Raw genomic sequence first — 25,047 nt, forward strand, 5'->3', positions numbered from 1 at the left:
TTGGTGGTCTGTTCCACAATCAGCCCCTGGCCTAGTTTTCACAGCTGATGTTGAGCTTCTCCAGCGGTTCCTTCCACAGATGTAGTCGATCTGATTCCTGTGCATGCCATTAGGTGAAGTCCATGTGTTTTATAAAATTAATCACTGGTGGACTGTGCCCATCATTATCCGGCCTTTTCAAATCCCTGCTGGATCTTTGCCATTTCCTTTACTACCTCCATCCACCCACCTTAAATCAATAAGGAATTAGCTTAAGGTGCTTAGTTAAATGCCATTGATTTAAAATTTCATTTAAAATTTTTTTTAAATTTGTCTGTGTGTGTATGTGAATATAAAAATAAGAGAAATGTATTGTTTCTAGATATGTGTTCATCAGTCTTTCCAGGTGCTTGATGTTTGTTGTGGTAGTAGTACTCTTTTCCTATCTTTCACACTCTGTTACTGATTTTTAAATGAAGTGAAATTAATTCTGTTTTAAAAACCTTTTGAGAATCCCAATTACTATCTTTAGAAATAAAGAGATATTCCTGAGGGTTGTTGCTTCCCAGTTACCTTTGCGTCAGCTCTGACTCATAGTGACCATGTGAACAACAGATCCAAACCTCACCAAGTCCTGCACCAGCCTCCCAATCTCCATCAGACTCGGGCCTGTTGTTGCAGCCACTGTGTCTCTCCATATCATTAAGGACCTCATCTCATTTTTGTATCTCTCCTTTTCCCAGTATGATGTCATTTTCTGAAGAATATGAGATAAAGTTTCAACATCCTTGCTTCTAAGGAACAACCTGGTTCCATATCCTCCAAGTGAGATCCATTTGCTGTTTTGGTAGTCCATCATGTAGGGTACAGTGATGGGAGTGGCATGGCAGGTGGAGGGGAGGTTGGACTTCCACTAACTTCACAAGGTGAAGATTCCCCATCAGCAGCACAAAGATGATTCCTATGAGGTCTTACATGCCCCTCAGGCTAGATATCTTTTTTTTAATTTATTAATTTTAATGAACATTTACAGAGATTTTGGATTTCCATTAGGCTGGACATCTTCTAACAGTTCGAGCATCTGCTGTCCCCCTCGTAGTACTCACTGACCTCTCAAATGGACTCTAATTCATTGCACTGGCTCCATAGGACTCACAGACAATACTTATGATTATGGGGTTTACAATTCAGATTTGAACCATTTAGGACCTAATTCTTTTTTTTATGCTTAAAAGACAAGAAGTTTATTTTATTGATTGCAAGCTTTGTTGTTTCTACCTGCAAGATATATCCAGAATTTGTTCGCTTTCCACTATTTCCACAGATACCATCCTAACCAAAAGTCAAAAGAAAGAGTTTTTCACTTGGCTTCCACTTTGTTCTAAGGACCTAATTCTTAAATCAGGATAGTCTCTTCATAAATGTGCTCTTGGCCAGACAGGCCTCTTGACCTTAGTCTCTTTTCTCCCTGGGTAAATGTTACAAAGCTTTTTTTTCGGTCCTGCTAATTCTGCATCCCTCTCATTCAGCCTACACCTGAAGGGGACTGGCATTAGCCCTGTAGATCAGCAGACCTAGCCTTCCGCCAGCCTCTGGCCACCACTGTCTAGACTGCATGTGGGATGCTAAGTCTTGTTCTCTCTCTATCTCTCTGTTATTACTTTTACAATCTAAAAATAACATTCTTTTGAAAAAATTTTTATTATAAATAAGTGTTGTTTACCTTTAAACTCTTTAGATACTTATTATTATGTTTGACAATCTATAAAATTCTCTAAGAATTATAAGAAAATTAAAATACACCAAAGAGCAAAGTTCACTTTTTTGATACTACCGTCTTTTCTTATTCATCATATTATACTTTTGCCTACAATATATGAACTAATAAATATTGTAAAGATTTATTCAGTTAAACATATCTCAAGTACCATCCAAATGTACACTTCATTCTCTAGATGTGCTAGTATGTCGTCGTTTTGCTGTTGTTGTTATGTGCCGTCGCGTGGCCTGCGACTCCTAACAACCCTATTATGTATGACAGCCATAAACCCTGCCCTATCCTGTGCCAATCTCACTGTCTCTGACAACTACCCCCATTTCCCCAGTCACTGAATCATCCATCTCATTGAGGGTCTTCCTCTTCTGTGCTGTCCCTCCACCCTCCCAAGCATGATGTCCCTCTTCAAGGACTGGTCCCTCCTTGCAAGATGCCCAAAGTGTTCAGACGAAGCTTCAGAATCCTTGCCTCTAAGGAACAGCCAGCCTGGCTTCACCCTCTCCAGGACAAACCTGTTTGTTCTCTTAGCAGTCCATGGTATATGCAATACACTTCTCCAACACCACAGCTCAAAGTCATCAATTCTCCTTCTATCATCCCTAGTCATTGTCCAGCTCTCTGATGCATAGCAAGTGATTGCAAAGACCATGGCATGTATCACGCACACCTTCATCTCCAGACTGACGTCATTGCTCTTCAGTACTTTAGAGAGGTCTCTAACTGCAGACTTTCTCATCACTATACGTCTTTTAATTTCCTGGCTGCTGGTGCAAAGATTGTGGAGCCAGGTAAACTAAAACTGTGAACAATCTCAATCTCTTCACCATCTGTCATGATGCTGCCAGTCGGCCCAGTGGTGAGAATCTTTGTTTTCTTGATATTGAGCCTCAATCCATAGTGAAGGCTGCAGTCCCTGACCTTCCACAGCAAACACTTCAGGTCCTCCTCAGTTTGAACAAACAGGGTTGTGTCATCTGCATAACGCAGACTGTTGATGAGTCTTCCTCCAATCCAGATGCCACACTTCTCATAGAGCCCAGCCTTTTGGATAATCTATTCTACATAAGGATTGAAAAGGTATGGAGATAGAATACATCCCTGGCATACACTCTTCCCAATTTTGAACCATGAAGTGTTTCCTTGGTCTGTTCTAACGACTGCCTCCTGGTCCAAGTATATGTTTCGCATTACCACGATCACATGTTCTGGGATTCCCATTCTTCTCAGAGTCAGCCACAGTTTGTTGTGACCCATACTGTCAAACACCTTTGCAGAATCAATGAAACACATCAATGAAACTAGGACATGTTTCCTCATCTAATGGAGCTTATTCTGTCTACTATTCCAAATCGTAAGACAGTATAATGTCATGAAGATTAACTCATCTGTTGGTATCTAGTCAGCTCCAACGCGTGCTGATCCCATATGTTAAAGATAGAAAATGCTCTGTGGTATTTTCTTGGCTGTAATTTTTGGGAGTTCCTTGAGCAGCATAAGTAGTTTGTAGCCTTCAAGGTTAATAGTTCAGCACAACATCTGCTTCACAGAAGAAAGACCTGCCAATCTATATCTGCAATGATTACCACTAATGTAACCCCATGGAGCAGTTCCACTCTGTAAAACTTTTAATTGCTAGGACTTGGAATCAGCTTGACAGCAGCAAGAGTGGTGTTTTGTACTGGTTGAACCTAAAGCCTGTGTACTGGTTGAACCTAAAGCCTGTGAACTTGTTGCTCAGGGCCAACATCAGACTTTTATCAAAGGCTTCTTTGCCTCCAAAAGATTTCTGTGTTAATTTTTTCTGTAGAGTTCTATGTTAAAATTGATAAAAACAGCAGAACATGTGGTGGAGTTTTTTCAGATTGGAGAGACTTTACAGATATTTGGGCCACCTCCTTTTCATATGAAGTCCCCATAGTATGTTTTGTGTACCGTGAACCATATGGCATTTCACTTTCAAGATTGTTTATAGTCTGAGTGCATTTATTGTTGAGACTCCTTAAAACTAAATGTAGAACTGATATCAAATTTAGTGCCTCAGACATGATGCCTCAGTTTGAAAATACAGTGTTCTATATGCATGATGTGGAAGGAGGAGTGGCGTCCACTTCCATAATAGTTTGCCTCCGGAAACCCTATGAACCTGGAGAGAGGATGAAAGGCACCCAAGCGTCAAGGACTCTCCTTCACAGGATCACTATGAGTCATCTGCGACTCGATGGCACTTAACAACAACAACAACATATGCATGATACATAAGAAACATGGGAGAGGGAACACAAAAATATACCTGTCTTCAGGAGCCTTCAATTCTAGAGAGAGACTAAGATGAAAAATTATAGAACCTGACAAATGAGTAGTAGAGATAAAGTGTAACGTGTTTGAAAATGGAAAAAGACAGTTAGTTGCAACTAATATTTTTCTTTTGATTGTTATTTTAACCAAAGTTTACAGAAAGGTTGGATTTTTATTCATTCATTGTTATACATTTTCCTCCTTCTCCCTCCCTCAGTGCACTTTGCAGTACACCTTTTGTTCCAGATTGTTGTCATACATATCGGATAGTTCTTTCCCTCATCAGTCCCAATGCAGTGTTCATTATCTATGCACTCTTTTCGTAATCTCTCTCCAACCTCCCATGTCAATCCTTATAATGGTGTTATGCAATATTTGTCCTTTTGTGACTGAGCTGTTTCACTTAGCATAATGTCTTCCAGGCTTACCCATGTTTTGTAATGATTTACCATTTCATTATTTTTCAGTGCTATGTAATACCCCATTGTGTGAATGCACTGCAGTTTTTCCATTCATTTGTTGATGGACACTTGGGTTGCTTCCATCTGTGCTATTGTGTAGCAAATAGCAATAAATCATAATAAAAAACAAACACAACAGTAAACATGGGTGTGCATAAAAAAAAGTGGTGGTTCGGTTTTGTGGGTTTGGCTTTTTTGTGTGTGTTTTGGTGGTTGTTTTGTTGTTCTTCCTTCCACAGGACAGTTGAATTGTCATGACATTGAATAGCTCATACATTCCACATAAATTTGAATATGTATGTTGCATGATCCAAAATTTAAATGTTTTACTTCTTTTAATCCTAAATTTTTATTATGTTAAAAGTTAAGAATTAAAACTCAGCTTTTTTAATTTCTAGAAAAATCTGAAAACTGGAACCTTCTTTAGTAGGCTTGGGAAACTACTGTTGCATTTATTTGTGGTATTATGTTTGACACTTTTCCTCAACAACATTATTAAGGTAGGTTAATAAAATGTCATTTAATGTATTTTTAAATTTACTCATGCCATTGGAAAGACTTTTTTTTAATTTGTGTGTATGTTTAAGATGAGATTTATACAGTAGATTAGTTTCTCCTTCTCACTACTGAGCCAATTGGGAGTACCACAATAGATGGAGAAGGGATTGAGGTGTTAACAGTTTCCGCTTGCTCGGCTCCAAAAATCAAGAAATCAAAAGACAAATTGCAGTGAGGAAGTTTGCTGTCAGAGACAGCAAAGTGACTTCAAAGTGCTAAAGAGCAATGATGTTAGTCTGGAGACTAAGGTGCACCTGATAACTTGCTGTGCATGAGAGAGCTGGCCAGTAACTAAGGATGATAGAAGAAGAATTGATGCCTTTGAGCTGTGGTGCTGGAAAAGAGTATTGAACATACCATGGACCACCAAGAGAACAAACCGGTCTGTCTTGGAGAAGTTGAATCCAAGTTTCTCCTTGGAGGCAAGGATTTTGAAGCTCTATCTCACATGCTTTGAGCATGTGCCCAGGAGGGACCAGTCCTTAGAGAAGGATATCATGCTTGGAATGGTAGAGAGAAAGCACAGGAAGAAAGACGTAGGATGAGAAGGATTGACACAGTAACTGGGGTAATGTACTAAGGGTAATGAGTTGCAGGCAACTCAGTGGCACATAACAACAAATAGTTGTTTTTATGAAATTATTTCATGATAAGGAGAGAATTTTTTTAACTTATAATGTAAAATAACATGATTTCTGCCTTACAAAGTACATCAACATTACTAGAGTTCTCAGTCTTACTTTCCGATACAAGAATTCTTTTCTTGATTTTTAGTCATGGATTTCTTTTCACTCTTCTTTAGAATGGTCTGCAAGTTGTTGTTGTTTACCACTGAATTGGAATTGACCCATAGCTGACCTTCCAGTGGGTTTTCAGAGACAGTTTATTTGCACAAGAGGAGATTGCTCATCCTTCTCCCACCATGGATTCGTACCACATGCCTTCAGGATAGCAGTGCAGTTTCTCACCACTAGTACATAATTTTAAGAATCATTAAATAAGTAATTTGTAAATTTTAAAAACATCTGGTTTGGGGAGATGAATTTCTACACTTTGGTACTTACAAAGAAAGAGAACATGATTCTTACTGGGTTGAGCTAATAAGTTGACCCTACAATCTAACTTTTATTAGAAAAAAAGTAAAACTCATTTTTGGTAGACATTCTCCAATATCAAATTTGTGTGGAAATAATACTCCTGCACAGCAGGTAATTTAGTTAGTTAGGATTCAGAATCCTCCCCATGGGCTAATAGGCAACATCATGGTAGAGGGAGAGAAGACTGAAATAGTCAACAATTTCATCTTGCTTGGATCCACAGTCAACATCTTTGGCACCAACAGTCATGAAATCAAAAGATGGGTATATCTGCTTCAGGGACCTCTCAAGATAATAAGAAACAATGATGTGTAAAGACTAAAGTGCATCTGATTCAAGTCATCATTTTTAAAATTACTTGTTATCTAAAAGTTGGACAGTGATTAGGATGACAGAAGAATCAATGCCCTTGAGCTATGGTGTTAGAGAAAAGTACTGAATATCTCATGAACTGCCAAGAGAATAAACAAGTATGTGTTGGAGAACGTGTAACCAATGTGCTTCTTGAAGGCAAGAGTAGTGACGGTCCATCTCATGTATGCTGGGCATGTTGTCAGGAGGGGCCAGTCTTTGGAGAAGGACATCATGCTGGGAAAGGGAGAGGATCAGCAAAAGAGAGGAAGATCCTCAGCAAGATAGATTGACACAGTGACAGAACTAGTGGACGCAAGTCTGTCAAAGGTGGTAAGTGTGGCACAGGGCAGGGCAAGAATCAGATCTGTTTTTCATGGAGTCACTGTGAGCTGTCCCCTTGATAGCACCTAGTAGCGTATGTTCAGTAGGTGTTTACACTAAATTTTTTTAAGTGCCATAGAAGGCAACTCAGTTAAACATGCTTTTTATTTTTAAACATCGAAAATGGTTTTTTTTCATTGTTGCACATTTTACACCCCCCCCTTCTTCCCCAGCCCTCTCTGCAATGCACCCCTTGTTCCAGATTGTTGTTCTACATACAGTGCCTAATCATATATACCTTTTGGACAGTTCTTCTCCTTATCTGAGCTAATGTTGTGTTCATTCTTTCTCCACTCTTTTCCCATCCTCTCTCCTACAACTCCCCCAATGTTTGTCCTCTTTTAACAGCAATGTTATGCAGTATTTGTCCTTTTGTGACTTAGATATTTTACTCAACATAATGTCCTCAGGCTCCCCCATGTTGTATAATGTTTTACAACTTCATTGTTTTGCCGTACCATGTAATATTCCATTGTGAGAATATGCCAGTTTTTCTCTCTGTTCATTTGTTGATGGCTAAACATGTTTGTTACTATTTCTTCAGACTCATGCTTTTTTGAGAGCATCCTTTACTTGAGGGTACAGGTCTTGCTCTAGGACTTGTTGTCTTGTGTGTTTCCATGCTGAAGCAGGACCACCGCGATATTTTTAAATAACGTGCCCCACCTACAGAATGAATGATAATGAATCAAGATGACAGAAGAAGATTGCCTTTGAGTTGGGTATAGGAGAAGTGTGCTGAGCTGCCAGAGAGTACTGGATTGCCAAAGAACAAACAGATTTGTATTGGAGAAAGTGCAAGCAGAGTGCTCCTTGGAGGCAAGGACGGTGAAGCTTCATCTCAGATACTTTGGACAAGTTGCTAGGAGAAGCTGTTGCTTGAAAAGGGACATCATGCTTGGGAAGGTGGAGGAACAGCGAAGGAGAGGAAGACTGTCCATCAAATGGGTTGATAGAGTGACTGAGGCGGTGACTCAAGTGTGTCGGAGATGATAGGATGATGCAGGATAGGGCCGGTTTCAGACCTGTTGTTAATAAGGTGGCTTTGAGCCATATATAACTCCACAGCACCTAACAACAGGCAGCAACAATGGTGGACATTAGCACTTTCCCCTTCACCCCTTAAGGATCCCTGCTGTGTCTTAAGTTGTCTTTGGGTTGGTGAATCTTACATCAGTTTTGTCGGCAGACACAAAACCCCAAAGCCAAAAAAGCCCATGTAAAAATTTCAACATTTCAGGTCATGATGTTGCTGGCATTTTAATGAAAAACATTATACTCACTGTGCTTCAGCCGTTTCCTTCTCCCCACAAGGAAAATTATGTCTTTTAGAAATCTGTTTTACATACCGAACATTTTGAGTATTAAAAGTTCTAATGGGCAAAAAGAATTCTGCTTTTTTAAAAAGAAGGGTGAGGGAGAGAAGAATTTTGAAAATTCCTCCTTTCAACGTCTTGAAGTTTAAAAACTACCACAAATACTTGTTGATTTTAATTTTACAGTTTTTTTCTAATAGGAAATTGTAGGAAAACCATGCTAATGCATTAACAGCATTTTTTTACTTTCCCCAATAGAAAAATCTTAACCTGAAGTCAGATGAGCACATATTTAAATTTCTGAAAGCAAAATTTGGGTTTGGAGCAACAAGGTATGACTGATTGACAATCTGTTTTCCATTTTTATATTAAATCTCAAGATTTTAAAACTTAACTCATCATTGTAATTTCACTTAATTATAGACTCATTTTGAATAAAAAAATATGGCTTATCACTTGATTACATTATCTTTCCCCCCCCTTCATTTATTCCTTAGAGATTTTGATGCAAATCTGTATCTGTGTGAAGAAGCTTTTGGTCTCCTGCCTTTTAATACATTTGAAAGGCTTTCAGAGACTCTGTTATTTTACGCTTATGTTTTTGTGCTGTCCATCACAGTGATTGCAGCAATAGCTGTTGCCTTCCATAATCTCAGGTATGGTGTATTTCAGACATTTAACACCCTGCTTTAATATATTTGTTCTGTGCTGCAGAAAAATTGTTTGGTTGAAAATCAAATATTAGTCATAAAGTGGTATGTTCAGCTTCTAATAGCATTTCCCATTTAGAATAGACTCCACTCTCAGATATCTCTATTGAGAGTAATGAACGGATGTGGGTACAGACTAATCTGGTTTTAAGTCCTGGCTCTGCACAGCTGGGGGAGAGAGTGATAGATCTTTGAGCCAGTTATAAAACCTTTCAGTATTGCCAGTTCTTTGTCTGTACAATGGTGAAACCAAGAGTATTTACTCTACAAGGTTTATGAGAAATAAGTCAAAACAACAAAATAGTTAAATTGGCATCTAGACTATCATTTGATGCTGTTATTTTAAGTCTCTGCTTTGTTCCATTATTTCATGCTTTTCTACCTTTTTCTACCTCTTCTCTAATGGCCTTTAAAAAAAAATTCTCATATACGATCAAGAGTTAATTCTTGTTAATTTATTTTGTTACATCTTGTTTCAGAGCTGGTAAAGTTGGAGTGGACCATAGTGATTAGGATCTACTGAAAACCTTAGTCAGAATTGCCGTTTTAAAGAATGTTGCATAGATGCTAGTCTATTGAAAGAATCGGGGAACCTTAAGACTTTAAAAACTTGTCAGAATACCTTCCTATCAAGTGGATGCAGGTTTTTGCTTTTACTCTTCATGTTAAATGGAGAGAAAATTAAGTATAGGAAGTTGAAGCTACTGTCATTTGTGAAAAGTTAATGAAGCTCACACGGAAGGCCTTTTTTCTGTGTAGTTACCTTGCCAATTAAGGTGCTGGCGAGCTGTGATTCACAGCCACAAGAGAGCCGTGTTGGGGAAAAGTCATTAAAATGAGCACAGAGCAGTTGAGGTGTTTTATAGTTATTAAGAATGAAGCAACACTGAACCATGAAAATATTTCATTGACTATAAACGGCTTTAGTATCTTTTGGAAGTGTTCTTTTTTATATACCTAGCTCATGATAAAATTTAGTCCTGTGAAAATAGATGAAAATTATTCTAGACAGTGTAATTTGATATTATTCTAGACACACCAAGTGTCAACAGGACAGTAGACGCATGCAGATCAGGAAAGGCAGCTGGTCAGCAGTGTTTGAAAAGTCTGCCATGAACAGTGTGAATCTATGAGCCATCTCTGGACGCTGATTTGGTATGATTATAGAGTCAGAATGTAGAACGTCCTCATCTACCAGGTAGGGATATTTAATGTAGAGAAAAGCACTCCATTAACTGAAGTAATTTGAAGATTATAATGTCTTAATAGGAAAATTAAGGTGGCACAGTGATTAAACATTTGGCTACTAATCAGAAGGTCATCAGAAGTCACTGGAAGCCACAGGCTGTGACACAAGATTGGACAGTCTGCTTCTGTGAAGATCACCTCTGAGCCCTGGGGCCAGTTCTACCTTGCCCTGGAGGCCACTGTGCTCTGTGATATGACAGCAGTGGTATGGGGTGGTGTTTGTTTGATCGCATGAATTAACTTTTAAGTAATTGGAAAGATCATTTATCAATATAAAGTAAAGCAATATTTCTACCTTTTTTAATACTCTGTTACATTTATTTATCATGTCTGCATTGATGTGAAGGATGCAGCAGCAGGAAATCCTGTATTATCTACTGATGGGATTAATGGGACCCTTATGACTGGCGGGGGAGGGTTGTGAAGGGGCCAGGTATTCGGAGGGCCTGTGTTCTCCACTTGTCTGGGGGTAACCTCTCAGTGTCAATATAGAAGCTAGAACTTGGGTTGTAATAGATAACATTTGAGTAAAACATGACCATCAATGATGAAAACTGCTTTACAGTATTTTAGTTTTCTTATAAATCTAGGATGGTGAAAGATTTTTTTGGAAATAGATGTACTCTAGTTACGTAGAGAAGCCCCATAATATGTATTGTAGGGCCTTTATGAAAGTAATCTTTTTTATCTTAAGCTGGTAGCTGGCCCTTACTGCTGATTTAATCCCCCTTCAACAATGAATTATATACCTTCTGAACCCACCCATCAATCTTAACATCACGAAAGTGGAGAACAGCAGCCAGTATGTGCTTCCCAGGGTTATGTATTTAATATGAAGGATCGCACAGTCTCATGTGTTGTTCTTGGGGGAAAAAAATAGACTCTGGCAAGTTTCAAGGTCTGATTAGAAGTTATAGGAACACCACCACATGGAGACAGTCAGCTAAGTCCAGATGATGAAGTTTACAGGATAGAGGTTCCATTTCCTTCAATAAATAAGTGACTTTAAAGGAAAGGGTTACTGAGACAGATGAGGGTTTTTCCCCTGTTGGGTACCTTGGAGTCGGATCCAACTGGCACAAGGGGAGATTGCCCCTCTCTCCAGCGGAGCATCTGGTGAAATCCAAGTGGTGGATTTCACTGTGTGCCTTTGGGATTGCAGCACAGCTTCTTGCTACAAGGCCACCAGAGCTCACTTACAGACCCAAAGATATTTAAGAGATATTATCGGTAAAATGACTTTTGTAGTCTTTGCTTCCTGAATCAAATACAAGGAAAATACAACATTAACCTAGTGTCAGGTGATAGTAAGGAATTATTGCTCATTTTGGGAGATACAAGGATTTTAATGTAGAAGTATTTGTTAGAGCAGCTCTAATGGTAACCAGAGGACCATAGTTAAACTCACCAGCTGCTCAGAGGGTGAAAGGCGGCAATCTACTCCTCTAAGGATGTGCAGCCTTGGGACCCCACGGAGGAGCTCTGCTCTGGCCTTTACAGTTACTAGGAGTTGAATGGATTTGGGGGTTTTTGTTTGATATTTGATAGGTAATCTCTTAAACGTACACATTTATAGGTTGAAAATGTGGTCATTAGTTCATTTAAGAACCTGGTTTCACTTTACTTTTGCTTATTTGTGAAAATTTAGAAAATATCAGTGATCTGTAAAGCTCTAAAGGTCTCTTCCCATTTCAATTGCTTTGTTTCATTTATAATTTAAATAATTGAAGCACTTTAAATTTTTACTTAAATGAAAATGAAATCTACTGTGAAATTCTAGTCACTCTAATTATTAATGCATTTATGTTATGAAACTGTTTAGCCTCATAAACAAGTAAAAATTGATCAATGTTCCCTTATTTCATCTTAGAAAAAGAATACATTTTTAATGTATGAAGGCATTAGTTTCCTGTATATTCCTTTTTAAAGATTTAATGAAATTAATGTTAAATATCCAGCTTCATTTTGTATGTTTGTTTTTTTTACTTAGTAATTCAATAAATCAACAATCCATGAGTAAAATGGGAAAATGCACAATTGAACTGAAACCAGAAACTGCCTACAACTTAATGCATACTATTCTGTTTGGATTCTTGGCATTGAGTACAATGAGGTATTTTTTTTCTTTTAAATAAAATTTTATTTTATCCTGTTTTTACTTAACAAATTTCTTATACACTGTTTTTTTTACACTCAGCCTTTCCCATTTCTTTACCCACCCCCTCCTCCAGCCATCACGTTGCACGACCTCATGATTACCTCCCTGCCCATCCTCACCCCCTGCTCCTAACCTCCCCTCTGAGCCTCATACACATTTTACGTATTTCTGTTTCTACAATAATGGCCTTATACAGTATTTGTCCATAAAGAACTGATATCGTTCACTTAGCATAACGCTCGGCAGTCCTCCCGCCCATTGTTGTTTTATTGCTTGCCATCAAGCCAAGCACAACTTACAGCGACCAAAAGAGGTGAAGCCTTTCTAAAACTATTGTTTCTCAAAGTTCATAGAGTGTCCAGAGGCATGTTGTTTAGGACGTGGATGCCACTCCTGCTTCCAAATATTACATGATTATTATGGAGTTACTAAACTTTTCAGACATGATACTATGATTATGTTTTATTTTTTCAAAGAGCCCTCATCATCTAGATGATAAGGTTAATTTAGATGATATAATGTCTGGAATTTACTTTCAAATACTCCACTGACAGTGAAAAATTGTTCTAAGTTTTAAAAGCTAGGTGATGGATGTCTGAATTTTATGATACCATTCTCTCACTTTAATAATAAAGTGTGAAGATTCCATGCTAAAGAAGATTTTTTTAAAAAACAAACAAATTATGTTCTTACTGTTATAATGATTAAATCCATTGCCCTCAAGTAGGAACCAGCTTGGAGCTGACCCTCTAGCGGGTTTGTGAGAAAGACTATAAATCTGCTTGGAGGAGATTGCCCTTGGATTAGGTAGTGATTTATAAAATCTTTGCTCCTGCGTGCTGCATAGTATTCGATCATGTGAATGTACCATAATTCCCAATCCATTTGATTATATTTGTGCTGTTTCCATGCTTTTGTGATGGTGAATAATGCTGTAGTAAACATTGGTGTACAAATCTCCTTTTGTGCCTCAGATCTCATTTTCTCGAGATCTATTCCAAGCAGAGGACTAGCTATGTCATCCAGAATTTCTATGTTCAACTTTTTGAAGAAACACCAAACTGCCTTCCAGAGTGGTTGTACCGTTTTCGAATCCTGCTAACAGTGTAGAAGAGTTCCTTTTCCTCCACATCCTCCCCAACATTTATTATGTGGTCTCCTGTTAAACTTTACCACTGCTACTGGGATGAGATGGTATCTCATTGTGGTTTTGATTTGTATCTCTCTTATTGCCAGTGATTTTGAGGATTTCTTCATGTGACTCTTGGCCATCTGAATATCTTCCTCTGTGAAAAGTCTTTCCATGTCTTTTGCCCATTTTGTAATTATATTATCAGTCTTTTTTTCTTGTGGAGGCCCTGTAAGAGTCTGTAAACTTTTGAAATGAGATCCTTACCTGAAATGGTGTTACCAAATGTCGTTTCCCAGTCAGTGGGTTTTATTTTTCACTCTGTTGGAAAGTGTTTTAATGCACACAGGGATTTAATCTTTAAGAGGCCCCTTTCATCCATTTTATCATCTCCAGAGTGTACGTTTCTGGCTGATTTTGGCCGTTTCTTTATACCATAGACTAGGCCATCTAAACTTGATCCCAGTTTGTCTCTTATGAACTTTTTGGTTTTGGCCTTTACTCCCAGGTCTCTGATCCACCTTGAGTTGATTTTTGTGTATGGTATGAGATGTTGATCCTGTTTCACCTTTCTGCAGGTAGCAGTCCCATTTTGCCAGCACCATTTGTTGAAAAGGTGGTCATTTCCCCCTTTAATAGGTCTTATTTCCTTGTCAATATCAGTTGACCATAGATAGAGAAGTCCATTACTGGGTTCTCAATTTGCTTCCATTGGTCTGCATGCCTGTCATTGTACCAGTAACATGCTGTTTTGGTTACTACCGCTATGTAGTAGGTTTTGAGGTCAGGGAGTGCTATGCCACCCACTTCATTTTTGTTTTTCAGAAGTGTTTTGCTTATTCAGGGTCTCTCTCCTCTCCAAATAAACTTGAAAATTTCCCTTTTGTTCTCCTTGAAAAATGAATTTGATATCTGTATTGGGATTGCACTGAACATGTAGATTGTTTTTGGTAGGACTGTCATTTTCACAATATTAAGTCTCCATAGGTTAGGTGTGTTGTATATAGGGTCGCTGTGAGTTGCAAGCTACTCGACAGCACATAACAACAACATCCATAAACAGGGAACATTTTCCTATTTGTTTAGCTCTTTTATTGTGTCTTGTAGAAATGTTCTGTTGTTTTCTTTGTACAATGATGTATTTTTGTCTTATCTCTTTGATTGGGGCTTTTTAAATTTTAGCTCCTCTCAACTAGATAGTCTTTAGAGATAGTATTTGGTAACACAATGGAATACTATGCTGCATTGAAAACCAAGGAACTCATGAAATATTATACAAAATGGGTTACCCTGGAGGTCATGCTAAATGAAATATCTTAGTTTAAAAAGGACAAATATTGCACAGTGCCACTGTTGTAAAGTGGGACTGACATTGGGGTTGGGGGAAATTAAGAGGGGATAAATAATGTATATTGCTTTGAAACAAGTGAGGGAGAGAACGGTTTAGGAGGAATATATGATTAGGTATTATTGTCATGACAAGAGTCCAGACTGGGGGGCGGGCAGAATTGTATAACGATGAAAGAATTTTGAACAAAGAGAAAAGCAAACTGGGGGGTAAGGGGTTGGCATGAAGGAAAGTGTGCAACTATGAATAAACGGAAATCCAAAGTGTTTGTAAACTTTCATTAAAATAAAAAAAAAAAGATTATCAAATTAAAAAAAAAAGAAGTACTATTTGGAAGCTGACAGTCATATGCATTAGTGAATATGGTTCCTATAAAATTTGCCTTTGTTTCCTGGTGCAGAATACTGCTCACCATCCATCATTTCCTAATTCTGAACGTTCTCCTTTACTTCCGTGATCACCCACAAAGGGAGTGAAACCAACAGCTCACTCTGTGACAGGTGTTCCCTGCTTAGTGTCTGAAGATTTGCTACCACAGACAGTAATGCAGAACTACAGCCTCTCCTCAGTTATCTCAACTATTGCTTTATCCAACATTTTAATTTACGACAATAGTAAAATATCTGTTATGCAATTATTGTGTGCCTCAACAGCCAATAACTGGCAGTGAAGAACATCAAGATGAGAACCAAGAGTAGCTGTGCTGTAGTACTTAAGGTTTCTCATCCTGACTGGGTGTGATTCACAGTGGTCTGACAGCTATAAAATGAAGCAACTTTATAATTACGTAATGATGTCATTTTAACACTTACGTAGTAATATAGTCCTTTTCCTTTATACCATCTGATACCTCTTTTCCTCTGATAGCATCTTTTCCCATTTTCGCATAGTATTTTATTTTCACATAATGACTCAGTCTTTGGAGCTTAACCATATTAATAAGTGAGGAATAGATATAGTACTGGCTTGTTCCTGTTTCTGCTCTTACAGAATGAAATACCTCTGGACATCACATATGTGTGTGTTCGCATCATTTGGGTTATGCAGTCCTGAAATATGGGAGTTACTTCTGAAGTTGATCCGTCTTTATAACCCCCAAAGAGTCAGTATTATCTCTTTTTTCTGTCATTTTTGTTACTCTTAGTATTTCTTTCATACCAATCCATTATTTTTCAGTAGTAGCCCTTACTTCATTCTGATAAATGGACTCAGATTGGGAACTGAAATAAGTAATTGATGCATTATGATTTTATAAGAAATTATATTTTAAATGTATGGCTTATTTTTGCCTCAGCTCATAAGTTTGCTATGTTAATTTGGAAAATATTTAAAAAGCACAAAAAAAGAAAATTAAAAATCACCCAATAATTCTATTACCCAGAGTTATCACTGTTACTATGCTAATGTATTTTCCTAAAAATAATCATTAATAAGAATATAGTAGTGATTAATAGCCTACAAATGCAATTTTGAATTGTTCTGCCCTATAAATTCACTAGGTGGCAATATAGTAGAAGCCATAAATTTTTTCCAAATTGTTGGAACCCTTATGTTGACTCAGCTGTCTTGTATTTTGGGGATTTCATCTTCATTAAATTATATATTTGTTGCTTAAAAAGAATAACAACTGTAGATTTACGAATAGAACTATAATGCAAAAATATTCAAAATACTTGTGATCTAAATGGTTTCTTTCTTATGTAGATATGTATAATGCGGTATTCAGTACCAATATTAATTTTGCTGTATCTTTGCTGGAAGGTAAGACCAACTTCTTCATTCTTGTCATTAACCCATTTAGCCAAATAAATGCTTTGACTCAATGTATTGTGCCTATTTTTTGACAAGTAGAGGGCTGTAGAGGTTATAATTGGTTTGTAACAGTTTGGCTTTCACAAGAAGACTGATGCTTCACAAATACTTGTTAACTAGAAAAGAAAATTAAAGCAGAAATGTAAATTTAGTTATTATAACTACTTTTGGTATTTAAATCTTCTTCTTTTTAGACTCTGAAAAGATGTTTTCAAAGCTATTTTGAGATGAATGAAGTGGAAAATTTATTTTCCCCTACTGCTTGATTTTTAAGAGATTTAAATGCAAGAGATTTTAAAACGTATCTTACTGTATTGTGCATATTTTAGTAGGTGTTTAAAATAATCTTTGTACCAGAGAAGATATACACAGAAAGATATTTTCTTGAATTTCAGTAAAAAAAATAATTAAATTCCCTGTATTGTCAGTGATTAATTCCTCAAATAACATTAATTGTGTTTCAAGTTCAAGAATATGAGGGGGGAAATTGAGTTCTGGATTAGATTTGCTACTTTGTCATGTCATTAAGATTTAGATGCTGGAATTTTAACCTGGGAACATAGCACAAATTGTTTCATCAAAATGAGCGCTTGTCTTTTTCTAAAAAAAAAAAATTCCCGCATGTTTCCTAGGTTTAGACTTTTTTTCCTAAAAAAAAACCCATTCTAACTTAAGAACAATAGATTTCAAACTCTCGTGTATCTTGCTGAGGATGGGGGAAGTCACCCTCTGAGAGGATCAGCCAGGCAGGAGCTCGGCTTTTATTTTATTTGCTTATATTTTTGTGTATGATTTTGTTTCATTCAGAAGATTTAGACAAAAAGATAAAAAGGTTACAGCTTAGCAAGATTGTCTCACTACATAAGATACAGGCAAACTATCACAATCATCTTCCACTGTCTCTGCATGTGTAGGCTAGGTTGTTTTATGTCTCAGCTATTTATTTAAAATGGCACTAATTTTTTTAAAACTATTTGTAGTCTCTCATTTCTTGATACAAGCGAGGGAAACACTTCACAGGATTAGACTGTGCTACAGAGCAGTTAGTTTTCAAAGTGTGGTCCCCAGACTCGCCACATCAGCATCATCCAGGAACTTGTTAAAAATTGAGATTTGCAGCTCCTGCTCCAGACCCACTGAACCAGAAACTCTCAGAGTAGATTGCAAAAATGGATGTTTTCATCAACTATCCAATTGACATTTAAGCATCACCCAACTTGAGAAATCCGAGCTAAACATCAGGGGGTTTTGACATTATTGTAGTACTGACTGGTGATTCTTTGTTGAAGACTGTCCTATACATTATAGGATGTTTATGTAGAGCCTCCAGATTTTAAACACATCCTTCCCTCAAGTGTGACAACCAAAAACGTCTCCAGATATTGGCAAACATATCCCAGGGCTGGTGTCCCTCTCGGTGTGAACCATTGCTAGAGAAGAACCAGTGATAGTACTGAAGAAACCATAATTCCCAAGAAATCTTTGCCAATTTCCTCTGAAAAGGAGCTACAGTATTCTAAAGAATACTCCAAAAATGGTTGGACCAGTCAGTACAGAATTTCAGGAGGAGTCCCAATAGATTTATTTGTATTTCTTGGTACCAGCAGCCAGGAAATCAAGAGACGAATTGCATTGGAAAGTCAGCTGTCAGGGACCTTTCCAGAGTACTAAAGAGCAGCAACATCAGGCCGGAGACTAAGGTGGGCCTGATCCAGCCTATAGTCTTCGTAGTTGTGTGCTATACATTGGAGAGCTGGACAGTGACTAGGGATGATAAAAAGGAATTGATGCTTTTGAGCTGTGATGCAGAAGAATATTGAATATACCTGGACTGCTAGGAGAGCAAACAGGTTTGTCCTGGAGAGGGTGAAGCTGGGCTACTCCTTAGAGGCAAGGATTCTGAAGCTTCGTCTGACATACTTTGGGTTATTGCAAGGAGGGACCAGTCCTTAGAGAGGAACATCATTCTTGGGAGATAGAGGGATGGCGCAGAAGAGAAAGACCCTCGATGAGATGGATTGATTCAGTGATTGAGGTAATGGGAGTAGGTGTATCGGAGACAGTGAGGTCGGCACAGGATAGAGCAGGGTTTAGGGCTATTGTACATAGATAGGGTCTCTGTGAGTTGCAAACAACCCAGTGGCACATAACAACAGCAATATATATGTAATTGCCACCAATTCAATTCTGATACCTAGCCACCCTGTAGGACACAATAGAACAGTCTGTGGTTGCAGACTGTCACACATCTTTGCCAGTGGAGTTGAACCTCAGACTAGGAGCTGAGTGTTTTAACCGCTGCAACCAGGGTTCCTTTTGTATGCATGTTATATAGGATTACCATGAATCCAGATATTTTTCAACTCTTGTACATATTTTTTGTAAATAATATGAATTCATATTTTTCAAATTTTAAGTTTTACATAGCAGTTTTAACAGTGTTTCAGAATTGCCAAACTACCAGTTTTACTGTCTTTTTCCCTTGCATAATCTGATTTAAAAGGTAAAAGAAACTGTTCTAGTCTCCACTTTAAAGTCACACCTACTTAGGTTGTTGTTATGTGCTGTCGAGTCGTCTGCAACTTACAGTGACCCTATGTACAACAGCCCTAAACTCTGCTCTGTCCTGTGCCAATCTCATTGTCTCCGACACAGCTATCCCCAGTACCACAGTGATTGAATCAATCCATCTCGAGGGTCTTACTCTCCTGCGCTGTCCCTCCACCCTCCCAAGCATGACGTCCCTCTCCAAGGACTGATCACGCCTTGCAACATGTCCAAAGTATGTCAGACGAAGCTTCAGAATCCTTGCCTCCAAGCAGCAGCCTGGCTTCACCCTCTCCAGGATGAATTTGTTTGTTTTCCTAGCAGTCCCTGGTATATTCAATACTCTTCTCCAGAACCACAGCTCAAAGGCGTCAACTCTCCTTCTGTCATCCCTAGTCATTGTCCAGCTCTTTGTTGATACCTTACATAAGTTATTGTAAATAGTTTATAAACAATCTGTTTAGCTGATCTGACCCTAACTTGCATATAAAGTAATTTGATAAGAGTATGTTACTAGATTTTTTTCACATTTCCAGAATTAATACAGCAGGTTTCAAATGAGAAAAAATAGCCAATATCCATTGAGTTCACTGATTTCAAAATGTTTCTTCTATAAAAATACTACTGTGTTGATTAACAAAATTAATTATGGACAGCTCAAGGATATCCTCTAATCAGTACTGTATCTCTTCCAAAAAATAGAAACAGAAGTGCTGACACCTAATTTTTCATTTCCAGCAGTTTTCCTGTTTCACTCACCGGGGAGTTAAAGATATGAATGAACAGTTAAAATGACCAAAGATGAGGTGAAAGAATAGGAAGATGATCAGATTGAAACACAGCATGGGCCAGTCAAGTGCTACTTCGGTGCTAGTTAGGGAACCTAAAATTGTCTTTGAGCATACTGAATCATCAATACAGTGTCAGTGTAGCCTCTTAAAATATTCCAGTGTGTGAAGTGAATACTGCAGTTGACCTGTGGAGGTATATAAGTGATCAAGTCATTTTAGTCAGCCATCATTTGATAACATAACTAAGATTGAATTAATTTTTTCATTATATATACACATAGTAATATTAGACAACAAAATTATTACTGTTGTTGTTGTTGCCTGCGACCCTATGCACTCTGAACCTGTCCTGATCCAATCTCACTAATTCCAACATGCCAACCCCCATTGCTCCAGCAGTCATTGTATTGATCCACCTCATCCAAGGTCTTCCTCTCCTGCCTTGTCCCTCCACCCTTCTGAGCATGATGTTCTTCTCCAGGGATTGGTCTCTTCTGACCATGTGCCCAAAGTATGTGAGATGGAGCTTCAAAATCTAAAAGCGATATATGATAGGGTATTATGGTTATCACAAGAGTCCAGAATTAAGGTTGCATAGTGGAGTGTACTCAGGGTGGTCGGGGTGAGGGTGTGCGGGGGGGGATTGTATACCAATGTAAGAATTTTACTTTTCAAAGAGAGGAGTGAACTGGGAGGGAGGGCTGGGCAGGGAGAAAAGTGTAACAGTGAATGAATAGAAATCCTAAATCTCTGTAAATGTTCATCAAAATTAATAAAATAAAATAAATTTTAAAAAAATCCTATCCTCCAAGTAGAAACTTGATTGCACCTTCTCCAAGACAGACTTATTTGTTTTCTTGGCGGTCCATGGTATATTCAAGACTCTTCTCCAGCACCACAATTCGAAGGCATCAATTTTACTACACAACTTTAAGTAACTCAACTAAATAACTCAGTAGACTATATAGTACAGATTAAATATTACTGGACTTCCCTAAAATACCTACTTTCAAATGTTCTTTTCTCCCACTATACCTGTAATCAGTATACATTGATCCATTTGTTTAGATTTATATTGGATTTCTGTTTCAAAAAATATCATCAGCATGTCACACAATGAAAAGGAGGCTGGCTTTGGAGTCAGATTCTGTGACTGTGATCTGGTTAGGTTGTGGCTCTCTGAGCTACAGTTTCCTCACTTACAGAACAATGACAATGCCTGCTGCATCATCTACCTCAGCAGGTAATTAGGAGGAGAAATGAAATTCTGTCATTGGAAGTATTTTTGCAACTGTAATATAGTGTGATGTCCTTTTATAGAAGAGGTAACAGTAACATTTCACCCTGAAGAGTATATTTTACTCTTAAGAGTTCCATGCACAGTTTCTCTTTTTCATTTAATTACAGTGATAGTTGATGGCTTGGGGTGGATTTTGGTTTTGTTTTGTTTTTCATTTCAGTTCTGGCCAGGAATGATGGATGAGCTCTCCGAGTTAAGAGAATTCTATGATCCAGACACAGTGGAGCTGATGAACTGGATTAAGTAAGAGGAATTTTTTTTTAACCTTTTAAACTTTCAAGTCATTTTAGAGTCACTACATTTGAGGGTTTTTTTCTTCTAAAGTTAATAGGGAAGAAACATTCATTCTTAATGTAGTTTTTCCCATTAAAAGTCTATATTTGCTTTTGAGAGGCTCATGGTCTGGGTGTCTTATTGTTGATATGTTGGCTCAAAAGGGCTTAGATTAAGGAGTGATGAGGAACCTCAGTTGCCTTTTGGGAACGATTGAAAGTTTCAGTTGGGACATTTGAATGTTTATCTCTTTCATAATTAAGTTAAAAGATATTTTAATGATATTTTTACCATCTCTACATAACTTAGCAATTGATTACAAGTGTAAATACTTGGACAGTAGCCAAGTTTCTAAGATAAAGATGATGTTTTCTTTTTAAAAAATGTCTATATTTAGAAAGAATTTCTTTTAATTCAAGAAATATTTTCTCTCCTACACACAATCTCATGAAGAAAGGAAGATAATCTTGGAAATATAACAGCCTAGTGGGATAAATTTCAAACCAGTGGCAGAAATGGAAAGAAAAATTTCTTATCTTTGGTGGAATTTAAAAGTTTTATGCTGTCTTGCTACCAGTTTTATCTTTAGCATCTTCTTTCACTTTACGACATTCAACGTTCATTAATGCTGACATAAAAAGTTTTACTTGTTAATCACTTAAAATTGTACCATAAACAGTGGTATATAATGGCTGGTCATAATGGCTGAGTTTAAATTTCACTTTAACTAATCATATTGTTCAAGAAAATTTTAAATATTAAAATTACTATTTCTTCTGTTGACTCTAACGCCTTAACATGTTATTGATTGTTTTTACCTGCATGCTGTTATTTTTCTTTTCCCTTAGTGTTCAGCCTTAGAATGAAATTCAGGTGTTCCCAAGCTTTGCTAATGACACCTACTGTTCACCAGCAAAAATACATTTTTCCTAGCAGCATTTCAGTGCCCTCTAATACTTGATGTCTCTATAACAAAAAAGCAGCATAAATAGATGTTGAAATTGGCCCTATTGTCTCAATCACTTGGGATTTTAGCAGCCATACTGGCACTTGCTCATGACTAGTGTTACTAACCAGGACAGTTTAGCCCTGCTTGTGTATTAGGAGGTGGTAATGTTTGATAGCTCGGTCTCTTGAGTGCAGTTCCTGGATTCTGTAGAGATTAATGTCTGAAGTATCTGTGGGCTTTGATCCCAGGGTTGGTTTGGGTTTGACTAGATGCAGTGCATATCATTTTTCACATATCTCCAGTGCTAAGAATGTTAAACCGTGCTTTGTCTTTGTGTGTTAATTTAATTTTAAATCATGGCAGATAATTATAAATAATTTCTTCAGTATTTATTGTACATTGGGGAACAGGATTATTCATATAAAGAAAAGCTAATAACTTTTGCATGAACTGTAGTCAAATGGAAATGTATGACTTTACATCTGACGGTGAGGTTGGTAGGGGTGATTTTCCAGCTACATGGTTGAAATGATGCAGAAGGACCCCTGCTCTTGGAGCCTCCTGAAGAGAGCGCCTGTGGGTCTACCTGGTTAGCTTTGTCAACACCCCGACAGAATCCTTGGAGGATTTCATAGAGAGTCTGCCTTTCTTTTTCCCCAGCCCCACCTTTCCTTCCTCGAGCTGGCTGACACTGCATGTGCTTGTTTGTAATGCCTTCATTTTCATGGCTTTCCTCTTAGAGGATTACTTAAAAGCCAGAGTAACATTTCTGACTCTGAAAAATCATAAGAGATTATTCTAGGTTTAAAGAAGATAGTATATTAGTCTGTTACTTCTTTCATTTGGGAAAGTAATTTTTTTTTTCTCCTTCTTATTTTTATTAGCTTGAATTGTTTCATTTACATGGGAAGTAATTTTTTACTCCTTACTTTTTTCTCATGGTTTCTCTCCCTGTTGGCACCTTTGTAGATACATGACTTTGAGGGGTTTTTTTAATGCTTAGTTACCAGCAACTGAAGGATTTGTATTGTTCATAGATGTTGGTTCCATTGTGAGCTAATCTTGCCTAGTTTCTCGTAAAATTCTTCACATCTAAATAATTATATTTATAAAAAATAGCTGCTAGGCATGTTTGTGAAATAAGCTTAAGTGATGATGAATGTATGCCAAAACGGGGATCTATTTAGACACAAAGTGTGTTTGTTTAAATCAACATTTAAATCAAAGCTCTGGTCTGGAGGCTTAGATTCCAAACATGAGTGATTTCTTCTGTGTTTGAAACATGAACTAGAACCTCCAGCCATCACTTTGCTGCTGTGATACCTGTGTCTGTCATGCCAGCAGGCTTGAGACGTGCTGGAGGCACCCTTGGGGTATATCTAAAAGTCTGTTTTAAAGTATCTGAATGCATCCACCAAGTCTGTTTTCAAAGAGCCAAGTGGAAATGCTCAGTCCTTGGCCCTGTGGTTATGATGACATCTGTGAGGGAGGGGCACAGCTGTCATCACCAAGTCTGATCCAGAGAAACAGTGACCTGCAGAAATGCTAGGGGACAGCACAGCAGTCCTCCTTACAGTCATGCTTGTGTGAAGTGAGGCGAAGCGCAGCTCTCTGCTTCATGCCTTCCAGGCTGTAAAACCCCCACACATGCAGCAGAATCTCGGTGGTGCTACAGACAGTGCTAAGCTTCCCTGTGGAAAGAGGATCTGTCTATTTGGAGGGTAGGGAAGGTGCGGGGATGTCTCTCCTTCAGAGGCAGATGGAGACATTCCACCTCCTCACAAGGAATCCTGTCTTTTCTAGATAATATATCTGTCATCCCTTTTATAGCCTAAAGGGAAGATAAGAGGAATCACTTAAAGTAACATTTAGTAGGAGAGAGACCATACTGAAGGGGTTGAATGTTTGTGAAAGCATTTCAAGCAGTCTGTGGTATATTTATTATCTTGGTCAGCATCATTAATCTATAGGGCCGCTTCTTCAGATTTTCTTACTCATTGCCAAGCATATGAGGTGATTGCAAATATGGTTTGAGTGAGACAAACGTTAGTCCACAAAGTGATATTCTTGCTCTCTAGTACTTTTAAAAGGTCCTTTGCAGCACATTTACCCCCAGTACGGTGTTGATTTTGTGGCTCTTGCATTCCGTGAGCATTAATTGTGAATTTACATAAAATAAAATAAATTGACAACTTTGTTTCTCAGTTTATCATGATATTACTTATTGGCTCACTTCTAAGGATTCCTGCTTTCTTTGTGGTGAAGGCTGGAGTCTTTGGTCTTCATCAAGTGCTCCAAGTCCTCTTGGCTTTCGGCAAGCAAGATTGTCTCTATCTACACGACACAGATTATTATTTTTTAAATTTTTTTTAAATTTTATACTGGGTTTACTTACAAAGTTCATAGACATTGTTTTTCACATTGGATATTTCCCCTTTTCTTTCCCACCCCTCTCTCTCCACCTATCAAATTGTGTGACCCTATGATTAAGTGCCCCCCCCTTGGATCCTCATACTCATTCTATAGGAATAGTCTTATCAAGTATTTGTCTTTATAAGACTGAG

At 37.8% G+C, this 25,047-nt stretch overlaps 1 protein-coding gene across 1 annotated transcript in view; it reads left to right on the top strand.

Moving 5' to 3' along the window:
- Nucleotides 1-25,047, top strand: part of DPY19L3 (dpy-19-like 3 (C. elegans)) — a 104,222-nt gene that overhangs the window by 62,739 nt on the left and 16,436 nt on the right. The window contains exons 9-15 of the mRNA XM_006887832.1: nucleotides 4,911-5,012; nucleotides 8,477-8,550; nucleotides 8,716-8,874; nucleotides 12,167-12,289; nucleotides 15,802-15,913; nucleotides 16,516-16,572; nucleotides 21,422-21,504. Coding sequence (XP_006887894.1) covers nucleotides 4,911-5,012; nucleotides 8,477-8,550; nucleotides 8,716-8,874; nucleotides 12,167-12,289; nucleotides 15,802-15,913; nucleotides 16,516-16,572; nucleotides 21,422-21,504 — 710 coding nt within the window. The remainder of the gene's footprint in view (nucleotides 1-4,910; nucleotides 5,013-8,476; nucleotides 8,551-8,715; nucleotides 8,875-12,166; nucleotides 12,290-15,801; nucleotides 15,914-16,515; nucleotides 16,573-21,421; nucleotides 21,505-25,047) is intronic.

This window comes from Elephantulus edwardii, unplaced genomic scaffold, assembly GCF_000299155.1.
Source record: "Elephantulus edwardii isolate Elephantulus edwardi_28Jun2011 unplaced genomic scaffold, EleEdw1.0 scaffold00062, whole genome shotgun sequence".
Classification (NCBI taxonomy): Eukaryota; Metazoa; Chordata; class Mammalia; order Macroscelidea; family Macroscelididae; genus Elephantulus; species Elephantulus edwardii.